At 47.8% G+C, this 25633-nt stretch overlaps 1 protein-coding gene across 1 annotated transcript in view; it reads right to left on the bottom strand.

The window, feature by feature from the left end:
* The window catches only part of tmprss7 (transmembrane serine protease 7), a 96960-nt gene that overhangs the window by 43875 nt on the left and 27452 nt on the right, over nt 1-25633 (bottom strand). The window contains exon 8 of the mRNA XM_086006896.1: nt 8341-8453. Coding sequence (XP_085863022.1) covers nt 8341-8453 — 113 coding nt within the window. The remainder of the gene's footprint in view (nt 1-8340; nt 8454-25633) is intronic.

Below are 25633 nucleotides of genomic sequence, written 5' to 3'. Positions count from 1 at the left end.
CTCCTTCTAGTATCCGGGAACAGCACTGCCCTCCTTCGCTCCACTCCCGCGACCAATGCCTCGTCCGTGAAACGACGCGCTCCCTCCCTGGGAATAGGATCAGCCATCATGATCAGGGGACTGAGTTCCTTGCAGGTCGCCTTCACAGCCAACAATGCTGATAGTGAGGATCTGCACAATGATGCAACCTCCCCTTTAAGAGCTGGAAGGGGCCAGTGTGACGGATCATTCCCTATTGCATTGCACCTGAAATTCATTATTGCTCTGCTGGTAGCGCCCCTGTAGCGCCCTGCTTAGGTAATTAGCGCTTGATTTAGCGCCCCAGCTCCTTCCAGGAGCGCTAAAAGCCAATTTAGAGAAACCTCAGACTCATTAGCACCTGGCGCTAATTTTTCACAATTTCAAAGTTTAGTGGCCCAAACGGTGCGATACCGAATTTCTCCCCCAAGAAGTCTTACTACAATTGTATGCGGCCTTGGTGGGACCACACCCGGAGTACTGTGTACAGTTCTGGTCTCCTTACATAAGGAAGGATATACTTGCCTTAGAGGGAGTGCAACTAAGGTTCACTGGACTGATTCCTGGGATGAGGGGATTGTCCTATGAGGAGAGATTAAGTAGACTAGGCCTATATTCTCTGGAGGTTAGAAGAATGAGAGGTGATTACTTTGAAACATACAAAATTCTTAAGGGGCTTAACAGCGGAGAAGCTGGGAGGATGTTTCCCTGGCTGGGGAGTCTAGAACTAGGAGTCACAGTCTCAGGATAAGGGTGTAACGTCCGTGTGTAATTGAGACACGGACTGCAGGAGTTGGTTATAACAGGTGTTTACTGAATAGAGACAAAACTGGAACTACTATACAAGGTTACTACACAGGCTTATATACAGGGGTGGTCAATACTGGTACTGCAGTATACAGGGGCTGCAGAATATAGTTCCTTCTTCAAAGTACATACACTACAATTCCTCCCCTTTTAGCTAAACAGTACATAACATTCGATTAATAATTAAATAACATATTTACAATTACAGTTGCCAGATACATTAGCTGAAGTTAAGCAATTATAAATTCAGTCTTTGAGGAGGCTTCCTGATTCTGTCCGGATAACGCCTCTTTGGGGTATCAGGTTCTTCTGGCAAAGTTGATTCGGGATCAACGTCGTTGTTTGGTTCGTCTGCTTCCAATATCACCGATTCTGAGGTAGATGCAATTGGTACTTCGGTTTCATCACCAGGTGTATCGGATCGTGGTGTGGATTTGACGTTTTCCAGTGACTCTAGAATCTGGTCAGCATGGCGTCTTACAATGCTCTCTCCAACGTCCACGGTATACATTAGAGGTCCTTGCCGTGTGCAGATCGTTCCTGGCTGCCATTTCTCTGTGCGGTAGTCCTGGGCCAAAACTGGTTGACCTATCTTAAAACTCCTGGTTGGCCTTTCATTCATATTCTGAAACTGCCTGTTCTCCACATCTCTTCTGATGTTTGGCTTAACCAAATCCAAGCGGCATCTTAGTCTTCGATTGAAGAACATCATGGCTGGAGTTTGGTTGGTAACCGCATGTGTCGCATTCCGGTGGGCAAACAAGAAGTTATCCACCTTGTGTTGTAGGGGTATGTCTTCATTACACATTGCCTTGATAGCCTTCTTGAATGTTTGAATGAACCTCTCAGCCAATCCATTGGTGGCTGGATGATATGGGGCGGATGTGTAATGCTTAACACCATTGTTCTTTAAGAACCTCCGGAACTCTTCAGACACAAACTGTGGTCCATTGTCGGAGCAAATCTGTTCAGGCAGCCCATTTCTGGCGAATATGGTTCGTAAGACTGTGATAGTTTTTTCTGTGGTGGTTAAGGACATTTTTATTACCTCTGGCCACTTTGAATGTGCATCCACCGCAATTAAAAACATCGAGTCCATAAATGGACCAGCAAAATCAATGTGCACCCTTTGCCATGGAGATGAGGGCCACTCCCATGGATGTAAAGGAGCTTGTGGTGGGGCGTTTTGGACCTTCTGGCATCCTGTACAGCTCTTGGTCATCTCTTCGATTTCTCTATCGATTCCCAGCCACCACACAAACGCTCTGGCTAAGTTCTTCATTTTTACCCCTCCCAGATGACCCTCATGAAGCTCATTGAGCACTCTATCCTTCAATTTGGGTGGAATTACTACTCTGGATCCACACATCAAGGTTCCTCGGCACACTGACAGCTGTTCTCTTCTCGGCGAGAATGCTGGCAACAGTGGTTCGCCATGTGCTGGCCATCCCTTCACCGTTAAATCATAGACCCTGGAGAGTGTCGGGTCATTTCGTGTTTCCTTTTCTATGTTTGCATTCGTCACAGGTAGACATTCGACTATGGTCGAGTGGAATATCTCCACAGGATCCACTGTCAGCAACAGTAGGCGCGACAATCCATCAGCATTCCCATGCTGTTTAGTTCCTTTGTACTAGATGTCATATTGGTGTGCCCCTAGGAAAAGGGACCACCTCTGTAGCCGTTGTGCTGTCATTATCGGGACGCCCTTCTGAGGGTTGAAAATGAAGACAAGAGGTTGATGATCAGTTAGTAGAGTAAATTTCTGTCCGTGCAGGTAGTGATTGAACTTCTTCACCCCCCACACCAGGCTGAGGGCCTCTCTGTCAATCTGGGTGTAGTTACGCTCGGCTGAAGTTAACGAGCGTGACGCAAAAGCTATCGGCCTCTCTGAACCATCAAGGAATTTATGTGACAGTACCGCTCCAATGCCGTAGGGAGACGCATCACACGCCAGTCTTATTGGTAGTGATGGGTTGTAGTGAGCCAATACTTCTCTTGAAGTGATCAGGTCTTTACACTTCTGAAAGGCCCGCTTACATTCATCGCTCCATTTCCATGCTACTCCAGTTTGTAGTAGGGCGTTCAGTGGGTGCAGAATTGTGGACAAATTCGGCAAAAACTTATGGTAGTAATTCACCAATCCGAGGAATGACCTCAGTTGCGACACATTTTCAGGCGCTGGAGCCTTAACTACCACTTCAATTTTGTCAGGGGACTTATGTAACCCCTCTTCATCAATCACGTGGCCACAATACGATATCTGTTTCTTAAAAAACTCGCACTTGGGGCGATTGGCTCGTAGCCCATGTTCTCTTAGTCTAGTGAGCACCTGCTCTAGGTTGGCAAGGTGTTCACTGTCATTTTCACCTGTCACTAGGATGTCGTCCAAGTAACACTGAGTCCCCGGAATCCCTTGCAGGACTTGTTCCATCGCTCTTTGCCATATCGCCGGAGCTGATGCTACTCCGAATACCAGTCGATTATACTGGTAAAGACCTTTGTGAGTGTTTATCGTGAGGTATTTCCGAGAGGATTCTTCAACCTCCATCTGCAAATATGCTTGTGCTAGGTCAATTTTTGTAAAACGCTTCCCTCCAGGTAGTGAGGCGAAAATATCTTCTATCCTCGGGAGAGGATACTGTACTGTGTGAAGGACTGGGTTCACAGTCACCTTGAAGTCCCCACAGATGTGAACCTTCCTTGGCTCCTCAGACTTATTGTTTAACGTTTTCTTCATGACAGGAACGACGGGTGTCGCCCACTCGCTCCAGTCTACCTTAGATAACATGCCTGCATTCTCCAGATTCTCCAGCTCTGCCTCGACGGCTGGGCGAATTGCATACGGTACCGGTCTTGCTTTGAAAAACTTGGGAATTGCATTCTCTTCTATTTTTATCGAGGCGGCTACGCCTTTAAGAGTTCCCAGTTCTTGTTGAAATGCCTCTTTAGCGTTAGCTAAGATTTTTGACAATCGTCCAGGTGTGACGTCGTCATCCTTTTTATCAGCCACAGTCAGTGCCTGACTGGAGTGCCTGTCTAAACTTATCTTTCTGATCCATTCACGTCCCAATAACGGTGGTCCACCATCTTGCAGTATGTACAGATATAATTTCTGTATTTCGTTGCCGTTGTATTCGACAGGCACCCTTATTTTCCCTCTAGGGTATACTTTCTGCCCCGTATACGTCTTCAAGACAATGGATGTGTCTTTCAAGGGTATGTGTGAGAATAGCCGCTCGTAGTCTCGTCGATTCATGACGGTCAGGGCTGATCCTGTATCCAATTCCATTTTGACTTGGGACCCTGCTATCGTGAGGGTGACCCAAATGGTTCGGTGATCCTCTTTTGCGATTACGTTGTGTAGTTTGAGACAGCTTAGTCTCTTGTTCCCGGATTCACTATCGCTCTTCTGGTCTTCGGAACTACTGTCCATCATCTTTTGTACTTTCCTGTACTGTTCCTTAGTAGCCTTTTTGTTGTCGTTAGTCTTCTTCCCGGACCTGCAAACGCGTGCAATTTGTCCCATCTTTCCGCATTGCCTGCATGTTTTGTCCTTGGACCAGCAGTCCTTCTGGTCATGGGTTGTTCTGCCGCAGCGATAACATTTTTCAAATCCCCGTGTCATTTCATGGGTGCCGTATTCCTGTGGCTTTTGCTGTATTTCTGCAGCTCCCCTTGCTGCTGCCTCGTACGATACTACCACGCTGAAAGCCTTATCTAGCGTCAGCTCTTTCTCCGAGAGTAACCTCTTCTGGGTTCCTTCACTCAGGAGTCCACAGACAAATTTGTCCCGTAGGGTATCTGCCAGTCCTGCTCCGAACTGGCAGTGTTTTGATAGCTTGCGTAGTTCCGTAAGGTAATCAGCATTGCTCTCATCTTTATGCTGATTTCTCTTGTGGAATTTAAATCTTTCTGCTATCAGCAGCGGTGTAGGATTTAGGTGTTCCTGTAGGATATCAACAATTTCGTTAAAACTCTTCGACATCGGTTTGACTGGAGTGATCAGGTTCCGCAATAGGCCGTACGTTCTTGCGCCCATTAAGTTTAGTAGTAACGATGCCTTTTTCTCATCGGCTACTTCATTTGCCTTGCAATATACTTCGACTCTTTCCACATACGTGGTCCAGTCTTCTATTGCATTATCGAAGGCAGTGATATTGCCAGTCTTCGGCATCTTGGAGATCTAAGATGGCGCCTCCCGCGCTTTGCCTTCTTCCCCGATTGAACAAAATGGCGCCTCCCGCGCTTTGCCTTCTTCCCCTCTGGATTAAGATGGCGCCTCCCGCGCTTTCTGTCTTTTCCGCTGCTGCTAGCGCTGTTGCTGGCATTTTTAAGCCTTGATGGTGACGCCCTAAGGTCTCCGCGCACTTCCCCCCCGCGCTGCTGCCAACGCCGCTCTCCGCGGTCCCCGTGGCAAACTGCAGCTCCTCGCGGCTTTCTGCGCTTCTAATTTCTTTTATTTTAAGTACTGTTCCCGTCGTCAGAGCAGACCCTTTGGGACACTTTCCTCCCTCTTCTCGGGTCTGTACGCTGCCCGGCTTCATAGCACCGGCCGCGCCCTGTGTGCTCCACCCTCTATCTCTCTCTCCTCTTCCCGACAACGCTGCTCGGCCCCGTTGAAAAGCCACCCGATCGAACTCTTGCCCGCCGCAGCCCAGGAAGGATCAGTGTACTACCTGCCACCAGCCCGATTAGCTGGAACACCATAGACTGGATAACCAAGCCCAGCTCTCGACAGCCTCCCCTGCAAATCTTCGAATTCGATGAATCAGAGGCGGTTGCCCACGGTCGACGCCCGTTTCTTCTGTTTTTTTTTTTATTTTTGGATTTCTTCCTTCTGGCCTCGACCTCTAACAACTTCGCTGTAGGGATGGATCCCCGTGAGGTGGTGCAGAACTGTAGGTAAGTTCAGATCTGTTCGTCGCCAGTGTAACGTCCGTGTGTAATTGAGACACGGGCTGCAGGAGTTGGTTATAACAGGTGTTTACTGAATGGAGACAAAACTGGAACTACTGGGCAGCACGGTGGCATAGTGGTTAGCACTGTTGCCTCACAGCGCCAGGGACCCGGGTTTGAATCCGGCCTCGGGTGACTGTCTGTGTGGAGTTTGCACATTCTCCCCGTGTTTGCGTGGGTTTTCTCCGGGTGCTCCGGTTTCCTCCCACAGTCCAAAGATGTGCGGGTTAGGTTGATTGGCTATGATAAATTGACCCTTAGTGTTAGGGGGATTAAATACGTGGGGTTACGGGGATAGGGTGGGATATGTGTTGGTGTAGGGGTTACGGGGATCGGGTGGGATATGTGTCGGTGCAGGCTCGATGGTCCGAAATGGCCTCTATCTGCACTGTGGGGTTTCTGTGATTCTGTGATACTATACAAAGTTACTACACAGGCTTATATACAGGGGTGGTCACTACTGGTACTGCAGTATACAGGGGCTGCAGAATATAGTTCCTTCTTGAAAGTACATACACTACAAAGGGGTCAGCCATTTAGGACTGAGATGAGGAGAAATTTCTTCACTCAAAGGGTTGTGAATCTTTGGAATTCTCTACCCCAGAGGGCTGTGGATGCTCACTCGTTGAGTGTATTCAAGACAGAGATCGATGGATTTTTGGATACTAAGGGAATCAAGGGATATGGGGATAATGCGGGAAGGTGGAGTTCAGGTAGAAGTTCAGCCATGATCTTATTGAATGGCAGAGCAGGCTCGAAGGGCCGAATGGCTACCCCTGGTTCTATTTCTTTTGTTCTTATGTTTACCTCATAGAACTCAGTGTAACTTACCCCGAGTGCAGCAGCATTCCAAACCCAGGCAACTCGGAGCAGCGTCTCCACTGGCTCTCACTTTGACATATGCAAATGAAGCCAGTGGTGACTCAACAGCCACAACACGAGAGGGCTCCAGAAACACAAGAAAATGGGGGAAATCGCTTAAGAGTGAAAATCGAGCAGAAACGGATTCCATGAATTTCCTCACCGAAAAAGATTCCCACGTTGTTTCTGCATGGGAAGTGTGCCAGAAATGGTAAGGAAATCACCCTCATTGGCCAGAATTTTCTTTACCTTGGCGAGTCCGGTGCGGGCAGTGGCCATGTCGGGTCCCAACCCCGCTGCTGGCTCCATCCCGCTTACCTTAACGGGGCCTATTAAGCCCGTCCAGCACATTACCCGGCCCAATGAGATTGAGTGGGTCTGGTGGCGTCATTCATGATGCATTTTCAGCCGGGATTTTTAGAGGGACCATGGCCACATTACATTTGAAGTTTCATCTAACATAGTGCTGTCAGTGCACTACAGCACTGGAGCGAAGCAAACACTGCCAATGACTGCACAGAGGCAGAGGGCTGCACCCAGGCTCTCCCATGACTCCCTCCATATGCTTATGGAGGGAGTCATAGCACGCAGTGAGGTCTGATGAGCGGAAGAGACCTCCCCGGGAGACCAAGACAGCCTGGTTGCAGACTGCAGAGGCAGTCACAAGCAAGGATGTGGCCAGGAGGGCCTGGGTGCAGTGCCGCAAATGTTTCAATGATCTCATTAGATCAGGAAACGTTAATACAAAGCCACACTCAACTACATCCTGCTGTGTCTCTCCTCACATCCCCATCACCCTGCCTTCCCTACCCTACTACTGCACATCCTTACTCACACCAACATACCTTGCACCTGCACCCATCCCTCTCTCTCTATCTACACTATCACATCCCAATCTCACTAGCCACTGCTCACACTCACCCTCATCCTAGTGCAATCATACCAATTAACAACACACAAGGGTAGGCACTTGGGTGTTTTATCCAATGTTCATGTAAAGTTTCTGTTAATGTTTTGTCAAACATAAACATCTTTATTTTCAACAGTAAGTGAAAAAAGGCTCTTAAGTGCCTGTAAACTAACTGATAATCATCTCAATTGGGTCCCCCGCCGCTGCCAGTCAGGTGGGCTCCGCGATGACAGATGCGCCTGGGGGAAAGGCACGTGGGAGCGAGATGGCAGCAGGTTCCTGACTCGCTGTCAAAAATAACAACTTTCCCACCTGACCCGCCACCGATTGCGCCCGCTACCACCCCGGAAATTTCCGGCCATTGTGTTTCTTGCCTGCACAGGCACAGCCTTCTGTTGAAGGTACCTTACTGCAAATTATGGCTTTCTCTATGACCACCATTATGTTCTTGTATGATTATTACTTGAGCATGGAGTTCGCAGATAGAATGCTGCACTCTCCTTGAAGCATTCCCTTTGGTTGCAAGACAAAATATTTCAAAACTGTTGTTGCAGTTAAAAGGTGTGCAAAAAAAATGCAAAATTTGATCATTTTAAGGTAGTACTGTACTTCTACTGGTTGACTATCTACATTAATCAAAGTTTGAAGTGAATGCTAATCAATGATGTAACTTGTAGAGTGTACTTTGCACCAAATTAAGCAGAATATTTACATGTATTAATATTCCATCAAAAGTTAATTTACAGAAACAAAGCACATTTTCCAAATACAGAGTCAAATGTTACCTTAAATGTCCATGTACAACTACATTTTAAGGGGTAATAGCTTGGATAATATGGACTGGTAATGTTTCCTTCCAATCTCGTCCCAGCTGTTGAAACTATGGTGCTTTCAAATTCTGAGCAAACATAAAGAAAATAATCAATTATTTTGCTTAAACCTTTTTTTTTAATTATCTGCTTCCCACATTTTACTTGCGTTCCCATAGCATGTTTCAACTTGATGGCCAGGCAATATGGTTCCAGACCAAGATTGCTGAAGCCACTTTGTAGGATTGGTTTATTTGAAGAATCACTCATAGCTGTCTGTGCCGCTTTGGCATTGTGCGGAAGGCTAGCCTAATGATGAATGCACAACATCAGGTCAACAGTTCAAATTTAATGGGATATACATTCTTAAAGGTAAATGGCTGCATAAGAAAACAAATTTGCAGTCCACAAAGCTTGTTTCATCTTTCAGAAAGCTTCAAAATTAACTTTAAATATTTGTCAGCCTTTGCAAAGGCTGGAAGGGGAGAAGTGCTAGGTAGAAATGAATTGAAAGAAAAGTCAGTGTGGAGACATGAAATGGAGTCTGTGAGTCTACGACTGAGCAAGACAGCATCCATTTGATGGCTGGTAAAAATGGGTATGCTGCTGCTTGGGGTGGATGCGAACACCTGGTATTTCCATTTGAGGGAGCTAGATAATGCAATTGCATGATTCAAAGGGAAATTAATTTCCTTAACAGAAAACACTGGAAATACACAATAGGTTGATCAGCATCTGAAAGATAAGGAAACAAGTACACTTTGGTTCTGACCCTTTGACAGAGCTGATGCACCTATGCTGGAGAAACCCTTTATTTAGTACAACAGGAACAAGTCAGAACATGCCCAAGAAAGCAAAAAGTGAGGGGAGGATGACAGATAGGGTTCAAGAATTCAATTGTAATAACTGAAATGTAATAGCTACTTTAACAAAGTGGCACCTGACAGGTTTACTGGCCTACTGAAAGATTTGAAAATACTGACAAGTGGTGTAAAGTGCTGTATACAGTACAGAGGTCATATCACACAGAGGCTAGACATAAATGTTAGATCCGTGTATCTTGATGTTGTTTGTCCTTCAATAACTAGACAAGAGACTGCAGAGAACAATCAACAGGTGTTTACTGGATGAGGGTTACTCTAAAACTAACTCTACAGATCCCTACTCAGGGTTATTTACAGGTGTGGTCACTGCTGGTACTACAGTATACAGGAGCTGTAAAAAGTAGTTCTCCCCTTAAAGGTACATACACTACAATTCCTCCCCTTTTACATTAACAGTACCATAACATTCATTTAACAATTAAATATCAACTAATTACAATTAACACTTTTAACATGCAACATTAACTGAAAATAGTCTATTTATAAATTCAGTCTTTGGGGAGGCTTCCTGATCCTTTCTGGATAGCGCCTTTCCTGAATGTCTTGCTCTTGGTGCGGAGGCGATTCTGCCCGCTGTCGTCGGTTGGTTCATCAGCTTCCGATGCTACTGTTTCTGGGGTAGATGCTACCTGTACGTCGGGTTCATCACCAGGTACGTGAGGCATGGGGTTGACTCGTTCCTGTGACTCTAGGATCTGGTCGACATGGCGTCTCACAATGTTCTCCCCAACATCCACTGTGTACATTAGTGGCCCCTGCCGTGTGCATATCGTTCCTGGTTGCCATTTCTCTGTTCGGTAGTCGCGGGCCAAGACTGGTTGCCCTACATTGAAGCTCCTTGTCGGCTTCTCATTGATGTGCTGGAATTGCTTATTCTCAACATCTCTTCGTACATTTGGTCTGAGCAAATCCAGACGAGAGCTCGACCTTCGGTTAAAGAACATCATGGCCGGGGTCCGGTTGGTGACTGCATGTGTCGCATTTCTGTAGGCTAACAGGAAATTGTCCACCTTATGCTGCAGTGGAATGTCGTCATCGCACATGGCCCTTACTGCTTTTTTAAAGGTTTGTACGAACCTCTCAGCCAATCCATTTGTGGCTGGATGATACGGGGCGGATGTGTAATGCCTTACCCCATTCCTTTTCATAAATCTTCGAAACTCTTTGGACACAAACTGTGGTCCGTTATCAGAGCAAATCTGCTCTGGCAAGCCGTTCCTGGCAAATATGGTCCGTAGGACTGCAATCGTTTTCTCCGTGGTGGTGGAGGACATTTTGATCACCTCAGGCCATTTCGAGTGCGCATCCACGGCTATTAAAAACATTGAGTCCATGAATGGACCAGCAAAGTCAATATGCACCCGTTGCCATGGAGATGAGGGCCACTCCCATGGGCGTAGAGGGGCATGTGGTGGTGCATTTTGGACCTTCTGGCATCCTGAGCAGCTCTTTGTCAGGTCCTCGATTTGCTGATCGATCCCCGGCCACCACACATAAGCCCTAGCAAGGCTTTTCATTTTCACCCCTCCCAGATGGCCTTCGTGAAGCTCATTGAGCACTCTCTCCCTTAACTTGGGTGGAATTACCACTCGGGATCCACACATCAAGGTCCCCTGGCATACTGACAGCTGTTCTCTTCTGGATGAGAATGCTGGCAACAGTGAGTCGCCATGTGTTGGCCATCCCTTCACCGTCAAGTCATATACCCGAGACAGTGTCGGGTCATTTCGGGTCTCCTTCTCTATATCAGCGTTAGTTACTGGCAAGCGTTCAATTATAGTCGAATAAAATATTTCGACAGGGTCCACTGCTGGTGCTTCCTCCGCAGTATGCAGTGGCAGGCATGATAGCCCATCAGCGTTTCCATGCTGTTTCGTGCCCTTATACTCTATTTCATATTGGTTTGCCCCTAGAAAAAGGGACCATCTTTGTAGCCGTTGCACAGTCATCACCGGAACGCCCTTCTTTGGATTAAAGATGGAGACCAGTGGTTGGTGCTCAGTCAGCAAGGTGAACTTCTGCCCGTGCAGACAGTGGTTGAACTTTTTCACTCCCCACACTAGGCTGAGGGCCTCCCTGTCAATCTGGGCGTAGTTACGCTCGGCTGAGGTTAGTGACCGAGACGCAAAGGCTACTGGCCTCTCCGTGCCGTCCGGGAATTTGTGCGACAGCACCGCTCCAATGCCATAGGGTGATGCATCACACGCCAACCGAATTGGTAGTGCTGGGTTGAAATGAGCCAACACCTCTTTTGATGTGATCAATTCTTTGCACTTCTGGAAAGCTCGTTTACATTCGTCATTCCACTTCCGTGGTACCCCCGTTTGCAGTAGGGTGTTCAGTGGGTGTAGAACTGTAGACAAATTCGGCAAGAACTTATGGTAGTAGTTCACCAGCCCGAGGAACGGCCTCAGTTGTGACACATTTTCCGGTGCTGGAGCCTTGACTACTGCCTCAATCTTTTCAGGGGACTTATGTAACCCCTCTTCATCAATAACGTGGCCACAATACGAGATCTGCTTCTGGAAAAACTCGCATTTGTGGCGATTAGCTCGGAGCCCATATTCCTTCAATCTAGTGAGCACCTGCTCCAGGTTGGCGAGGTGATCACTGTCATTTTCGCCCGTGACCAGGATGTCGTCCAAATAACACTGGGTCCCTGGAATCCCTTGCAGGACTTGATCCATTGCCCTTTGCCAAATAGCCGGAGCTGATGCTACCCCGAACACCAGCCGGTTGTATTGGTAGAGACCTTTATGAGTGTTGATCGTGAGGTACTGTTTCGAGGCTTCTTCTACCTCCATTTGCAGGTACGCCTGGGCCAGATCAATCTTAGTGAATCGTTTCCCTCCAGATAGCGAGGCGAAAATATCTTCAATCCGCGGAAGCGGATATTGTACAGTGTGAAGGACTGGGTTCACTGTCACCTTAAAGTCCCCACAGATGCGAACCTTCTTTGGTTCCCCAGGCGTATTACTCAACGACCTCTTCATTACAGGAACGATGGGTGTAGCCCACTCGCTCCAGTCCACTTTGGACAGTACTCCTGAACATTCCAAACCTTCCAGCTCTGCTTCGACGGCTGGGCAGATAGCATAAGGCACCGGTCTGGCCTTAAAAAACTTTGGGCTTGCATTTTCCTCTATTTTGATTGCCTTTTAGTGTTCCGAGTCCCTCCTGGAGCACTTCTTGTGCGTCACTTAGCATTTTTGACAGTCGTCCAGGTGTGACGTTGTCATCCTTTAAGGCATCTACAGTCAGTGCTTGTATGGAATGCCAATCTAGCTCTATCTTCCGGATCCATTCACGTCCTAGTAGTGGTGGTCCTCCATCTGGCAATACATATAGGTCCATTTTTGGTGTTTCCTTGCCGTTATATATAACGTTCACCCTTATTTTCCTTTGGGGTAGACTTTTTGCCCCGTGTACGTCTTCAAGGCAATCTCCGTATCTCTCAAGGGTATATGTGAGAATAGCCGCTTGTAGTCCCTTCGGTTTATGACTGTTAGGGCTGATGCTGTGTCCAATTCCATTTTCACTTGGACTCCGGCTATCTTGAGCATGACCCAGATAGTTTGGTGATCCTCCGTTTTGATCACATTATGTAGTTTCAGACAACCCAGCTCCTTGCTTCCAGAGTCTGTATCACTCTTCTGTTCGTCTGAACTACTCTCCGTCACCTTATGTACCTTCTTGTACTTCTCCTGTGGGGATTTCTTGCTGCTGGTTTTCTTTTCCGACCTGCAGACTCTTGCTATGTGTCCTACTTTTCCACACTGTCTGCACACTTGGTCCTTGAACCAGCAATCCTTATGATCGTGTGTTGTTCTGCCGCAGCGATAGCACTTCACTGTTCCGTATGACATTTCATTTGTGCCATATTCTTGCGGTCTCCGTTGTATCTCTGCCGCGCCCTGTGCTGCTGCTTCATGTGATACTGCCATGCTGAAAGCCTTGTCCAGCGTAAGATCCTTTTCTGATAGAAGCCATTTCTGGGTTCCTTCACTTTGAAGCCCACACACAAACTTGTCCCTTAAAGTATCTGCTAGTCCCGTTCCAAACTGGCAGTGTTTCGATAGCTTGCGCAGTTCTGTTAAAAACTCAGCATTACTTTCATCTTTATGCTGGTTCCTTTTGTGAAACTTAAATCTTTCCGCTATCAGCAGCGGTGTGGGGTCTAAGTGGTCCTGTAGGATTGACACTATGTTTTCAAAATCCTTTTCCACTGGCTTCTCTGGGGTTACTAGGTTTCGCAGTAAGCCCTATGTTTTTGCACCCATTGAATTCAACAATACCAGCGCTTTCCTGTCATCTGGCACTTCATTCGCCTTGCAGTACACTTCCATGCATTCGACATATGTCGTCCAATCTTCGACTTCATTGTCGAACGCTGTGACACTGCCACTCTTCGGCATCCCTGGGTGTGGTTAGATTGGCTCAAAATGGCGTCTCCCGCGCTCTCTCTTCTTCTCCGCTGCGGCTCAAAATGGCGTCTCCCGCGCTCTCCCTTCTTCTCTGCTGTGGCTCAAAATGGCGTCTCCCGCGCTTACCTTTCTTCCCCGCTGATGCTGCTCGCCCCCTGAACACCGGCTGCGCTCTGCGCATTTTCCTGCACGCCTCTCTCTCTCGTTGACGCCGCTCGGTCCTGAACAGCGGCTGCGCCCTGTGCGCTCTACCCTCTCTCTTCTCGCGTCGATGCCACTCGGTCCTGAACAGCGGCTGCGCCCTGTGCGCTCTACCCTCTCTCTTTTCCCGTCGACGCCGCTCGGTCCTGAACACTGGCTGCGCCCTGTGCGCTCTACCCTCTCTCTTCTCCCGTCGACGCTGCTCGGCCTTTTCCTGTGCCGTCGGTCGGCTCTAGCCGCCGCTGTGCGGGAAGGGTCTGCGCCGTACCTGTTGCCAGCCCGTTTCGCTGGAGTCTCCGTTGGATGGTCGACGCCCGTGCTTCTGGACTCGGCCTTCTTCTGCAGAGTTGCAGGTAGGTTCGAATCTGCTCGTCACCAATGTTAAATCCGTGTATCTTGATGTTGTGTGTCCTTCAATAACTACACAAGAGACTGCAGAGAACAATCAACAGGTGTTTACTGGATGAGGGTTACTCTAAAACTAACTGTACAGATCCCTACTCAGGGTTATATACAGGTGTGATCACTGCCGGTACTACAGTATACAGGAGCTGTAAAAAGTAGTTCTCCCCTTAAAGGTACATACACTACAATAAAGAGGTCGAATTTCTACAGAATTCTACTGATTTCCCAGTGAAAGAAAGAACTGACTTTTATTTTGCATTTTATCACATCGTCACTTTAGTGTATGTACCTTTAAGGGGAGAACTACTTTTTTACAGCTCCTGTATGCTGTAGTACCGGCAGTGACCACACCTGTATATAAACCCTGAGTAGGGATCTGTACTTTTAGTTTTAGAGTAACCCTCATCCAGTAAATACCTGTTGATTGTTCCTCTGCAGTCTCTGTCGATTTATTGAAGGACACCATACATCAAAATTCACGGATTTAACATTGGCGACGAGTCGATTCGAACCTACCTGCAACTCTGCAGAAGAAGGCCGATTCCACCAGTGCAGGCGTCGACCATCCAGAGAGGACTTGAGCATCGCAGAGGAGGCTGTGGAGAGCTCGGCTTGATTCTCCAGTCACGACGATCCAGCGCAGTGGGCTGGCAGCAGGTACGGCGCAGACCCTTCCCAGACGGCGGCGGCTGGAGCCGACCGACGGCACAGAAAAAGGCCGAGCAGCGTTGACGGGGTAAGAGAGAGGGTAAAGCGCACAGGGCGCAGCCGGGGTTGAAGACTGAGCAGCGTCAACGAGAGAGGGTAAAGCACACAGGGCACAGCCGGGGTTCAGGACCGAGCGGCGTCAACGAGAGAGGCGCGCAGGAAAACGCACGCCGGTGTTCAAGGGCTGAGCAGCGTCCGCGGGGGAAGAAAGGAAGCGCGGGAGATGCCATTTTGAGCCAGCGGAGAAGAAGGGAGAGTGTGGGAGATGCCATTTTTAGCCAGTCTAACCACACCCAGGGATGCCGAAGAGTGGCAGTGTCACAGCATTCGACAATGAAGTCGAAGATTGGGCGATATATATAGAACACATAGAAGTGTACTGCAAGGCGAATGAAGTGCCAGATGCCAGGAAAGCACTGGTATTGTTGAATTCCATGGGTGCAAAAACGTACGGCTTACTGCAAAAACTAGTAACCCCAGAGAAGCCAGTGGAAAAGGATTTTGAAAGCATAGTGGCAATCCTACAGGGCCACTTAAACCCCACACCACTGCTGATAGCAGAAAGATTTAAGTTTCACAAAAGGAACCAGCATAAAGATGAAAGTAATGCTGAGTATTTAACGGAACTGCGCAAGCTATCGAAACACTGCCAGTTTGGAACGGGACTAGCAGATACTTTAAGGGACAAGTTTGTGTGTGGGCTTCAAAGTGAAGGAACCCAGAAATGGCTTCTATCAGAAAAGGATCTTACGCTGGACAAGGCTTTCAGCATGGCAGTATCACACGAAGCAGCCGCACGGGGCGCTGCAGAGATACAACGGAGACCGCAAGAATATGGCACAAATGAAATGTTATATGGAGCAGTGAAGTGTTGTCGCTGCGGCAGAACAACACACGACCATAAGGATTGTTGGTTCAAGGACCAAGTGTGCAGAAACTGTGGAAAAGTAGGACACATAGCAAGCGTCTGCAGGTCGGGAAAGAAAACCAGCAGCAAGAAATCTCCACAGGAGAAGTACAAAAAGGTACATAAGGTGATGGAGAGTAGTTCAGACGAACAGAAAAGTGATACAGACTCCGGAAGCAAGGAGCTGGGTTGTCCGAAACTACATAATGTAATCAAAATGGAGGATCACCAAACTATCTGGGTCACGCTCAAGATAGATGGAGTCCAAGTGAAAATGGAATTGGACACAGGATCAGCCCTAACAGTCATAAACCGAAGGGACTACAAGCGGCTATTCTCACATATACCCTTGAGAGATACAGAGATTGTCTTGAAGACGTACACGGGGCAAAAAGTCTACCCCAAAGGAAAAATAAGGGTGAACGTGATATACAACAGCACGGAAACACCAAAAATGGACCTATATGTATTGCCAGATGGAGGACCACCACTACTAGGATGTGAATGGATCCGGAAGATACAGTTAGATTGGCATTCCATACAAGCACTGACGGTAGATGCCAAAAAGGATGACGACGTCCCACCTGGACGACTGTCAGAAATGCTAACTGATGCACAAGAAATGTTCCAGCAGGGACTCGGAACACTAAAAGGCATAACAGCGACGATCAAAATAGAGGAAAATGCAAGCCCAAAGTTTTTTAAGGCCAGACCGGTGCCTTATGCGATCCACCCAGCCGTCGAAGCAGAGCTGGAAGGGTTGGAACGTTCTGGAGCACTGTCCAAAGTGGACTGGAGTGAGTGGGCTACACCCATCATTCCTGTAATGAAGAGGTCATTGAGTAATACGCCTGGGGAACCAAAGAAGGTTCGCATCTGTGGGGACTTTAAGGTGACAGTGAACCCAGTCATTCACACGGTACAATATCCGCTTCTGCGGATTGAAGATATTTTCGCCTCGCTATCTGGAGGAAAACGCTTCACTAAGATTGATCTGGCCCAGGCGTACCTGCAAATGGAGGTAGAAGAAGCCTCGAAACAGTACCTCATGATCAACACTCACAAAGGTCTCTACCAATACAATCGGCTGGTGTTCGGGGTAGCATCAGCTCCGGCTATTTGGCAAAGGGCAATGGATCAAGTCCTGCAAGGGATTCCAGGGACCCAGTGTTATTTGGACGACATCCTGGTCACGGGCGAAAATGACAGTGATCACCTCGCCAACCTGGAGCAGGTGCTCACTAGATTGAAGGAATATGGGCTCCGAGCTAATCGCCACAAATGCGAGTTTTTCCAGAAGCAGATCTCGTATTGTGGCCACGTTATTGATGAAGAGGGGTTACATAAGTCCCCTGAAAAGATTGAGGCAGTAGTCAAGGCTCCAGCACCGGAAAATGTGTCACAACTGAGGCCGTTCCTCGGGCTGGTGAACTACTACCATAAGTTCTTGCCGAATTTGTCTACAGTTCTACACCCACTGAACACCCTACTGCAAACGGGGGTACCATGGAAGTGGAATGACGAATGTAAATGAGCTTTCCAGAAGTGCAAAGAATTGATCACATCAAAAGAGGTGTTGGCTCATTTCAACCCAGCACTACCAATTGGGTTGGCGTGTGATGCATCACCCTATGGTATTGGTGCGGTGCTGTCCCACAAATTGCCGGACGGCTTGGAGAGGCCAGTAGCCTTTGCGTCTCGGTCACTAACCTCAGCCGAGCGTAACTACGCCCAGATTGACAGGGAGGCCCTCAGCCTAGTGTGGGGAGTAAAAAGGTTCAACCACTATCTGCACGGGCAGAAGTTCACCTTGCTGACTGACCACCAACCACTTGTCTCCATCTTTAATCCAAAGAAGGGCGTTCCGGTGATGACTGCGCAATGGCTACAAAGATGGTCCCTTTTTCTAGTTGCGAACCAATATGAAATAGAGTATAAGGGCACGAAACAGCATGGAAATGCTGATCGGCTATCACGCCTGCCACTGCCTACTGCGGAGGAAGCACCAGCAGTGGACCCTGTCGAAATATTTTATTCGACTATAATTGAACGCTTGCCAGTAACTAACACGGATATAGAGAAGGAGACCCGAAATGACCCGACACTGTCTCGGGTATATGATTTGACGGTGAAGGGATGGCCAACACATGGCGACTCACTGTTGCCAGCATTCTCATCCAGAAGAGAACAGCTGTCAGTATGACAGGGGACCTTGATGTGTGGATCCCGAGTGGTAATTCCACCCAAGTTAAGGGAGAGAGTGCTCAATGAGCTTCACGAAGGCCATCTGGGAGGGGTGAAAATGAAAAGCCTTGCTAGGGCTTATGTGTGGTGGCCGGGGATTGATCAGTAAATCGAGGACCTGACAAAGAGCTGCTCAGGATGCCAGAAGGTCCAAAATGCACCACCACATGCCCCTCTACACCCATGGGAGTGGCCCTCCTCTCCATGGCAAAGGGTGCATATTGATTTTGCTGGTCCATTCATGGACTCAATGTTCTTAATAGCCGTGGATGCGCACTCGAAATGGCCTGAGGTGATCAAAATGTCCTCCACCACCACGGAGAAAACGATTGCAGTCCTACGGACCATATTTGCCAGGAACGGCTTGCCAGAGCAGATTTGCTCTGATAACGGACCACAGTTTGTGTCCGAAGAGTTTCGGAAATTTATGAGAAGGAATGGGGTAAGGCATTACACATCCGCCCCGTATCATCCAGCCACAAATGGATTGGCTGAGAGGTTCGTACAAACCTTTAAAAAAGCAGTAAGGGCCATGTGCGATGACGACATTCCACTGCAGCATAAGGTGGACAATTTCCTGTTAGCCTACAGAAATGCGACACATGCAGTTACCAACCAGATCCCGGCCATGATGTTCTTTAACCGAAGGTTGAGATCTCGTCTGGATTTGCTCAGACCAAATGTATGAAGAAATGTTGAGAATAAACAATTCCAGCACATCAATGAGAAGCCGACAAGGAGCTTCAATGTAGGGCAACCAGTCTTGGCCCGCGACTACCGAACAGAGAAATGGCAACCAGGAACGATATGCACACGGCAGGGGCCACTAATGTACACAGTGGATGTTGGGGAGAACATTGTGAGACGCCATGTCGACCAGATCCTAGCGTCACAGGAACGAGTCAACCCCATGTCTCGCGTACCTGGTGATGAACCCGACATACAGGTAGCATCTACCCCAGAAACAGTAGCATCGGAAGCTGATGAACCAACCGACGACAGGGGGGCAGAGTCGCCTCCGCACCAAGAGCAAGACACTCAGGAAAGGCGCTATCCAGAAAGGATCAGGAAGCCGCCCCAAAGACTGAATTTATAAATGGACTATTTTCAGTTAATGTTGCATGTTAAAAGTGTTAACTCTTAAATGAATGTTATGGTACTGTTAATCTAAAAGGGGAGGAATTGTAGTGTATGTACCTTTAAGGGGAGAACTACTTTTTTACAGCTCCTGTATACTGTAGTACCGGCAGTGACCACACCTGTATATAAACCCTGAGTAGCGATCTGTACTTTTAGTTTTAGAGTAACCCTCATCCAGTAAACACCTGTTGATTGTTCCTCTGCAGTCTCTGTCGATTTATTGAAGGACACCATACATCAAAATTCACAGATTTAACAGTCACGACTACTCAAACTGCTCCATAACCAATCATTTTTCTGTAGTGTTGTCACTGTTGTTATGTGGGCAAATGTGGCAGCCAGCAATTGCACACAGCAAAGTCCCAGAGTCAGCAAATGTGATGAATAACTCGTTACTCTATTTTTTTGGGGGGTGTTGATAGACAGAAGAATGTTGGCCAGGACATTAGAGAATTCCCTTTTTCAGTTAGTACTATGGATCTTTTACGTCCACCTGAACAGACAAACAGAGCCTCAGTTTAATGTCTTATCTGAAAGATATAATACAACCCGTCGCCTACCCACCCACCCCATCCTCCCCCCAGTACTACACTGAAATATAGCCTAGATTGTGTGTTCAAGTCCTGGAGTTGGGCTTGAACTCACAACCTTCTGACTCAGATCCGAGTGCTGTCACTCAACCAAACTGACACTGAAAGAAGCTGATAGGTATCAAGACAAGCAGCTCATATCAGGTTTGGAGTGAAGAATAGATTTATTTGGAAGAGACACTCTGGAAGCCATTAGAAGGGTAAGAAGATCGACTGGTATGTATTCTGATATGTTACATAAATAAGCCCATAGAAACTATACATAAGCCTAGTTCATGTAATGACAATACAGTATTCAAATGGATAAGTAGGGTTTTGTATGCATAGACCTGGTTTTCCTCCATTATCCTTCACCAAATTGGGGTTGGGAATAGTGGTGAATTAGCAGGAAAACCAGTCCGGCCACATGTAGGCTTGGTTTTCCTCGCGGCAAACCAATCTTGCAGTGGGAACTGTTTAGCATCCAAAAAAACAGGCACTGTGCAGCCGAATCCGATGTCAACTTCAACACATATGAATCTGCATTAAGTGCTTTTCTCTAGACTGACTAAATAATGTGGCTTACTGAGAATTTTAAAAGGTCTGTCCTTAATTCACCAGTATCACATTTCAATTTCCCAATTTGCCCTTCTGACAAAAGATCAGATTTGACGGGAACGGTAGCATAGTGGTTATGTTACTGGACTGGTAACTCAAAGGCCTGGACTAATAATCCGCAGTAGATGTTAGTTCAAATCCCACCACGACAGCTGGGGAATTTAAATTCAGTTAATTAAATAATCTGGAATAAAAAGCTAGTGTCAGTAATGGTGACCATTGGACTGTTGTAAAAACCCATCTGGTTCAAGAATGTCCTTTAGGGAAGGAAATCAGTCGTCCTTACCTGGACTGGCCTATATGTGACTCCAGACCCACAGCAATGTGATTGACTCTTAACTGCCCTCTGAAATGGTCTAGCAAGCCACTGAGTTTTACAAACCATAATAACAAGAATAAAACCGGACGGACCACCCAGCACCGACTTCGGACATGACAAAGGCACACCCAGCCCAGTCAACCCTGCAAAGTCCTCCTCACCAACATCTGGGGACTTGTGCCAAAATTGGGAGAGCTGGCCCACAGATTAGTCAAGCAACAGCCTGACATAGTCACACTCACAGAATCATACCTTTCAGCCAAACTCCTCCATCACCATCCCTGGGTATGTCCTGTCCTACTAGCAGGACATACCCACCAGACCCACCAGAGGTGGCAGCACAGTGGTATACAGTTGGGAGGAAGTGGCCCTGGGAGTCTTCAAAATTGACTCCGGACCCCATGAAGTCTCATGGAATCAGGTCAAACATGGGCAAGAAAACCTCCTGCTGATTATCACCTACCACCCTCCCTCAGCTGATGAATCAGTACTCCTCCATGTTGGACACCACTTGGAAAAGGACTGAGGGTAGCAAGGGTGCAGAATGTACTCTGGGTGGGGACTTCAATGTCCATCACCAAAAGTGGCTCAGTAGCACCCCTAGTGGCCGAGCTGGCCAAGACCTGAAGGACATAGCTACCAGACTGGCCCTGCAGCAGGTGGTGAGAGAACCAACTTGAGGGAAAAACCTACTTTTTTTTCTTCGTTCATGGCATGTGGGTGTTGCTGGCAAGGCCAGTATTTATTGCCCATCCCTAATTGCCCTCGAGAAGGTGGTGGTGAGCCGCCTTCTTGAACCACTGCAGTCCGTGTGGTGAAGGTACTCCTACAGTGCTGTTAGGGAAGGAGTTCCTGGATTTTGACCCAGTGACGATGAAGGAACGGCGAAATGCTTCCAAGTCAGGATGGTGTGTGACTTGGAGGGGAACATAGAGGTGGTGGTGTTCCTATGTGTCTGCTGCCCTTGTACTTCTAGGTGGTAGAGGTCGCGGGTTTGGAAGGTGCTGCTGAAGAAGCCTTGGCGAGTTGCTGCAGTGCATTTTGTAGACGGTAAACACTGCAGCCACGGTACGCCGGTGGTGGAGGGAGTGAATGTTTAAGGTGGTGGATGGGGTGCAAATCAAGCGGACTGCTTTGTCCTGGATGGTGTCGAGCTTTTTGAGTGTTGTTGGAGCTGCACTCATCCAGGCAAGTGGAGAGTATTCCATCACACTCCTTACTTGTGCCTTGTAGATGGTGGAAAGGCTTTGAGGAGTCAGGGAATGAGGCACTTGCCGCAGAATACCTAGCTTCTGACGTGCTCTTGTTGCCACAGTATTTATGTGGCTGGTCCAGTTAAGTTTCTGGTCAATGGTGACTGCCAGGATGTTGATGGTGGGGGATTTGGCGATGGTAATGCCGTTGAATGTCAAGGGGTGGTGGTTAGACTCTTGCTTGTTGGAGATAGTAATTGCCTGGCACTTGTGTGGCACGAATATTACCTGCCACTTATCAGCCCAAGCCTGAACGTCATCCAGGTCTTGTTGCATGCAGGCGTGGACTGCTTCATTATCTGCAGAGTTGCGAATGGCACTGAACCCTGTGCAGTCATCAGCGAACATCCCCATTTCTGGCCTTATGTTGGAGGGAAGGTCATTGATGAAGCAGCTGAAGATGGTTGGACCTAGGACACTGCCCAACCTCATCCTCACCAATCATCTGTCGCAGATGCATCTGTCCATGACAGTATTGGTAGCAGTGACCACCGCACAGTCCTTATAGAGATGAATGCCCTGTCTTCACACTGAGGACAGGCTGCATCGGTTTGTATGACACTACCACCGTGCTAAATGGGACAGATTCAGAAAAGATCTAGCAGCTCAAAACTGGGCATCCATGAGGCGCTGTGGGTAATCAGCAGCAGCAGCAAATTTGTATTCCACCACAATCTATAACCTCATGGCTCGGCATATCCCTCACTCTACCATTACCATCAAGCCAGGCAACCAACCATGGTTCACAGAGAAGTCATAGAGTCATAGAGTCATAGAGTTATACAGCACGGATAGAGGCCCTTCGGCCCATCGTGTCCGTGCCGGCCATCAAGCCCTGTCTAATCTAATCCCATATTCCAGCATTTGGTCCGTAGCCTTGTGTGTTATGGCATTTCAAGTGCTCATCCAAATGCGTCTTCAATGTTGTGAGGGTTCCTGCCTCCACAACCCTTTCAGGCAGTGAGTTACAGACTCCAACCACCCTCTGGGTGAAAAAGTTCTTTCTCAAATCCCCTCTAAACCGCCCGCCCTTTACCTTGAATCTATGCCCCCTAGTTATTGACCCTTCTACTAAGGGAAAAAGCTCCTCAGTATCCATCCTATCTGTTGTGTATGTAATATGTGTGCTACTTTGAACCTATGGACAGGACTGCACTACTTGTTGGGCGTAGTGATACGCAGTACCACTCCTGGCCATAGGGGTATAAATAGTACTGTGGGTACTGATCTCCCCTCAGTTCCCGCCTGTGGGCATGAAGTAAAGACCTATGTATAGTCCCTACCTCCAACCAGTAAAGACCTGTTTGAGTTATACGTTTAAGTCTTTGTGTTAATTGTTCAATACAATACACATACTTAACACTGGCGACGAGTCAGGTTCTTACCCTGCGGCAGTTGAAGAGAGGTTTCAAACATCACCACCCCACTAGAAGCGACAGGCTTTAGGACTCTGAAGCCTCCATCAGCGACTGAGCACTGGAGTGCAGCAAACATCCTGACAGCTTCCAGCGACTGACAGAAGTCTTTCTGCAGTTTCCTTGTTCAACCTAGGTGGTGGGGTAAGCCGTGCAGTGTTGGCTGCAAAGACAGGGCTGGGGAAGTTGGAGAAGATAAGGGCGATCGCAATCCCTGATAAGAGCCGCGGTGAAACGCGCGAGCGGGTAAGCCAGAGCCCGGGAGGGAGCGAGCAAGAGCCGCGCGAGCGGGTGAGCCAGAGGCCGGGAGCCGCTTCAAGTGCGAGGCGCAGCGCGGGCCAGCGATCGGAACCAAAGATAAGGGCCGCACTCGGGGGCTGAAGGGAGACGGCGTCGGGGGACGGGTGAAGACCGCCAAGCGCGGGAAAACCGCCATTTTGTGGGCGGAGGACGACGGCAAGAGCGGGAAGCCGCCATCTTTGATAACAAGTAAACAAAATAAAATCTGAGAAATTGCAAATCTACAATGCCTAAACACGGGAATATTAGCACCTTTGATAGTGACCTCGAAGATTGGGCCATATATGTTGAAAGAGTAAAAAATTATTGTAAGGCCAATAAAATTCATGACCAAGATAAAGCTCTAACATTATTAAATTTAATGGGTGCGAAGACATACGGGCAATTGAAACACCTGTTATCACCAGATGAACCGGCGGATAAGACGTTCGATGAGATTGTTACTGTCCTGAAAGATCATCTAAACCCCACGCCGCTGATGCTAGCGGAACGATTTAAATTTTACGACAGAAGGCAGCTACAGCATGAAAGCAATGCTGAATATTTGCTGGAATTGCGTAAATTAGCGAAATATTGCCAGTTTGGAACGGGACTGACAGATGCACTACGAGACAAATTTGTGTGTGGTTTATTTAAACAGGATACACAAAAGCGACTGCTCGAGGAGAATGAGCTGACGCTTGAGAAGGCGGTCACTATGGCAGCAGCACACGAAGCCGCAGCGAGAGGCACGGCAGTAATGCAGCTACGGTCACCGGAGCTCAGTGCACACAAATTGGGTGTGAGTTCTGGCAAATGTTATCGTTGTGGAAAGACAACGCATGATCAGAACCAGTGTTGGTTTAAAAACCAAGAATGTAGAACTTGTGGTAGGCTTGGACATATAGCTAGAGTATGCAGGTCAGGGAAGAAGACCAGCAACAAGAAGTCACTGCAAGGAAAATACGCAAAGGTACACAAGGTGACCGAACAGGAGTCCGATTCAGACGCTAGCAGTAATGAACTGGCTAGCTTAAGCTGTAATGAACTGGCTAGCTTAAGAGTACTCAACGCTGGTAAGGGTGCAGACCTCCAGACAATTTGGGTCACTCTTCAGATAGAAGGAGTCCAAGTAAAACTGGAATTGGACACTGGATCGGCATTGACGGTCATAAATAAGAAAGATTACGGAAAGTTATTCCAACATATTCCCCTACAGGATACGGGGATTATATTGAAAACATACACCGGGCAAAGAGTGTACCCCATCGGGAAAATAGAGGTTGCAGTGGTCCACAAGGGCGAAGGCAGTCAAATAATGGACTTATATGTGATATCTGAAGGAGGTTCTCCACTACTAGGACGGGAGTGGATTAGGAAAATGAATATGGACTGGCATTTCCTACAAACAATAACGAGTGAGAACTCGGTGAAGATAGTCGGCCCAGACTCTGGAACGGATGATGGTAAGCCCAACTCAGGTGCAAAAGACAAAGTTTCAGCACAGAATTCCACTGAGCAACAACAACATAGTTTAACTGTGGATTCTGAGTCTGGCAAGTCTACTGATGTGCCCATTTCTGAGGGACACCGGGCTCAAACTCAACTCCATTTCAAACTACAACAGCAATTAGAACAAATGCTTCGCCGTTGTGAGCAAGAGTTGAATGCAACGAAAGAGTTCTTTGATATAGAGTTGGAGAATCTGGAAAGACAACAGAAGCAGCTGATGGAGAAAATGGAGCAGGAGCACACAAAACGTCTGATGTCAGAGGAGTTAACGGTCAGCCAACTCCTGCATATGCTGAAGGACAGGACTCTGAAATGGGAAAAACTTGAACACGAACTTCAATATTCAAACGAAAGGGGTTCGGAGCTCTCAAAGGTTATTGGAAGAGCTGAG

The sequence above is a fragment of the Somniosus microcephalus genome, chromosome 14 (genome assembly GCF_052327205.1).
Source record: "Somniosus microcephalus isolate GS21.2 chromosome 14, FLI_Smic_1.0, whole genome shotgun sequence".
NCBI lineage: Eukaryota > Metazoa > Chordata > Chondrichthyes > Squaliformes > Somniosidae > Somniosus > Somniosus microcephalus.
The sequence above is the reverse complement of the archived record's forward strand: the minus strand, read 5'-3'. Positions and strand labels throughout refer to the sequence as shown.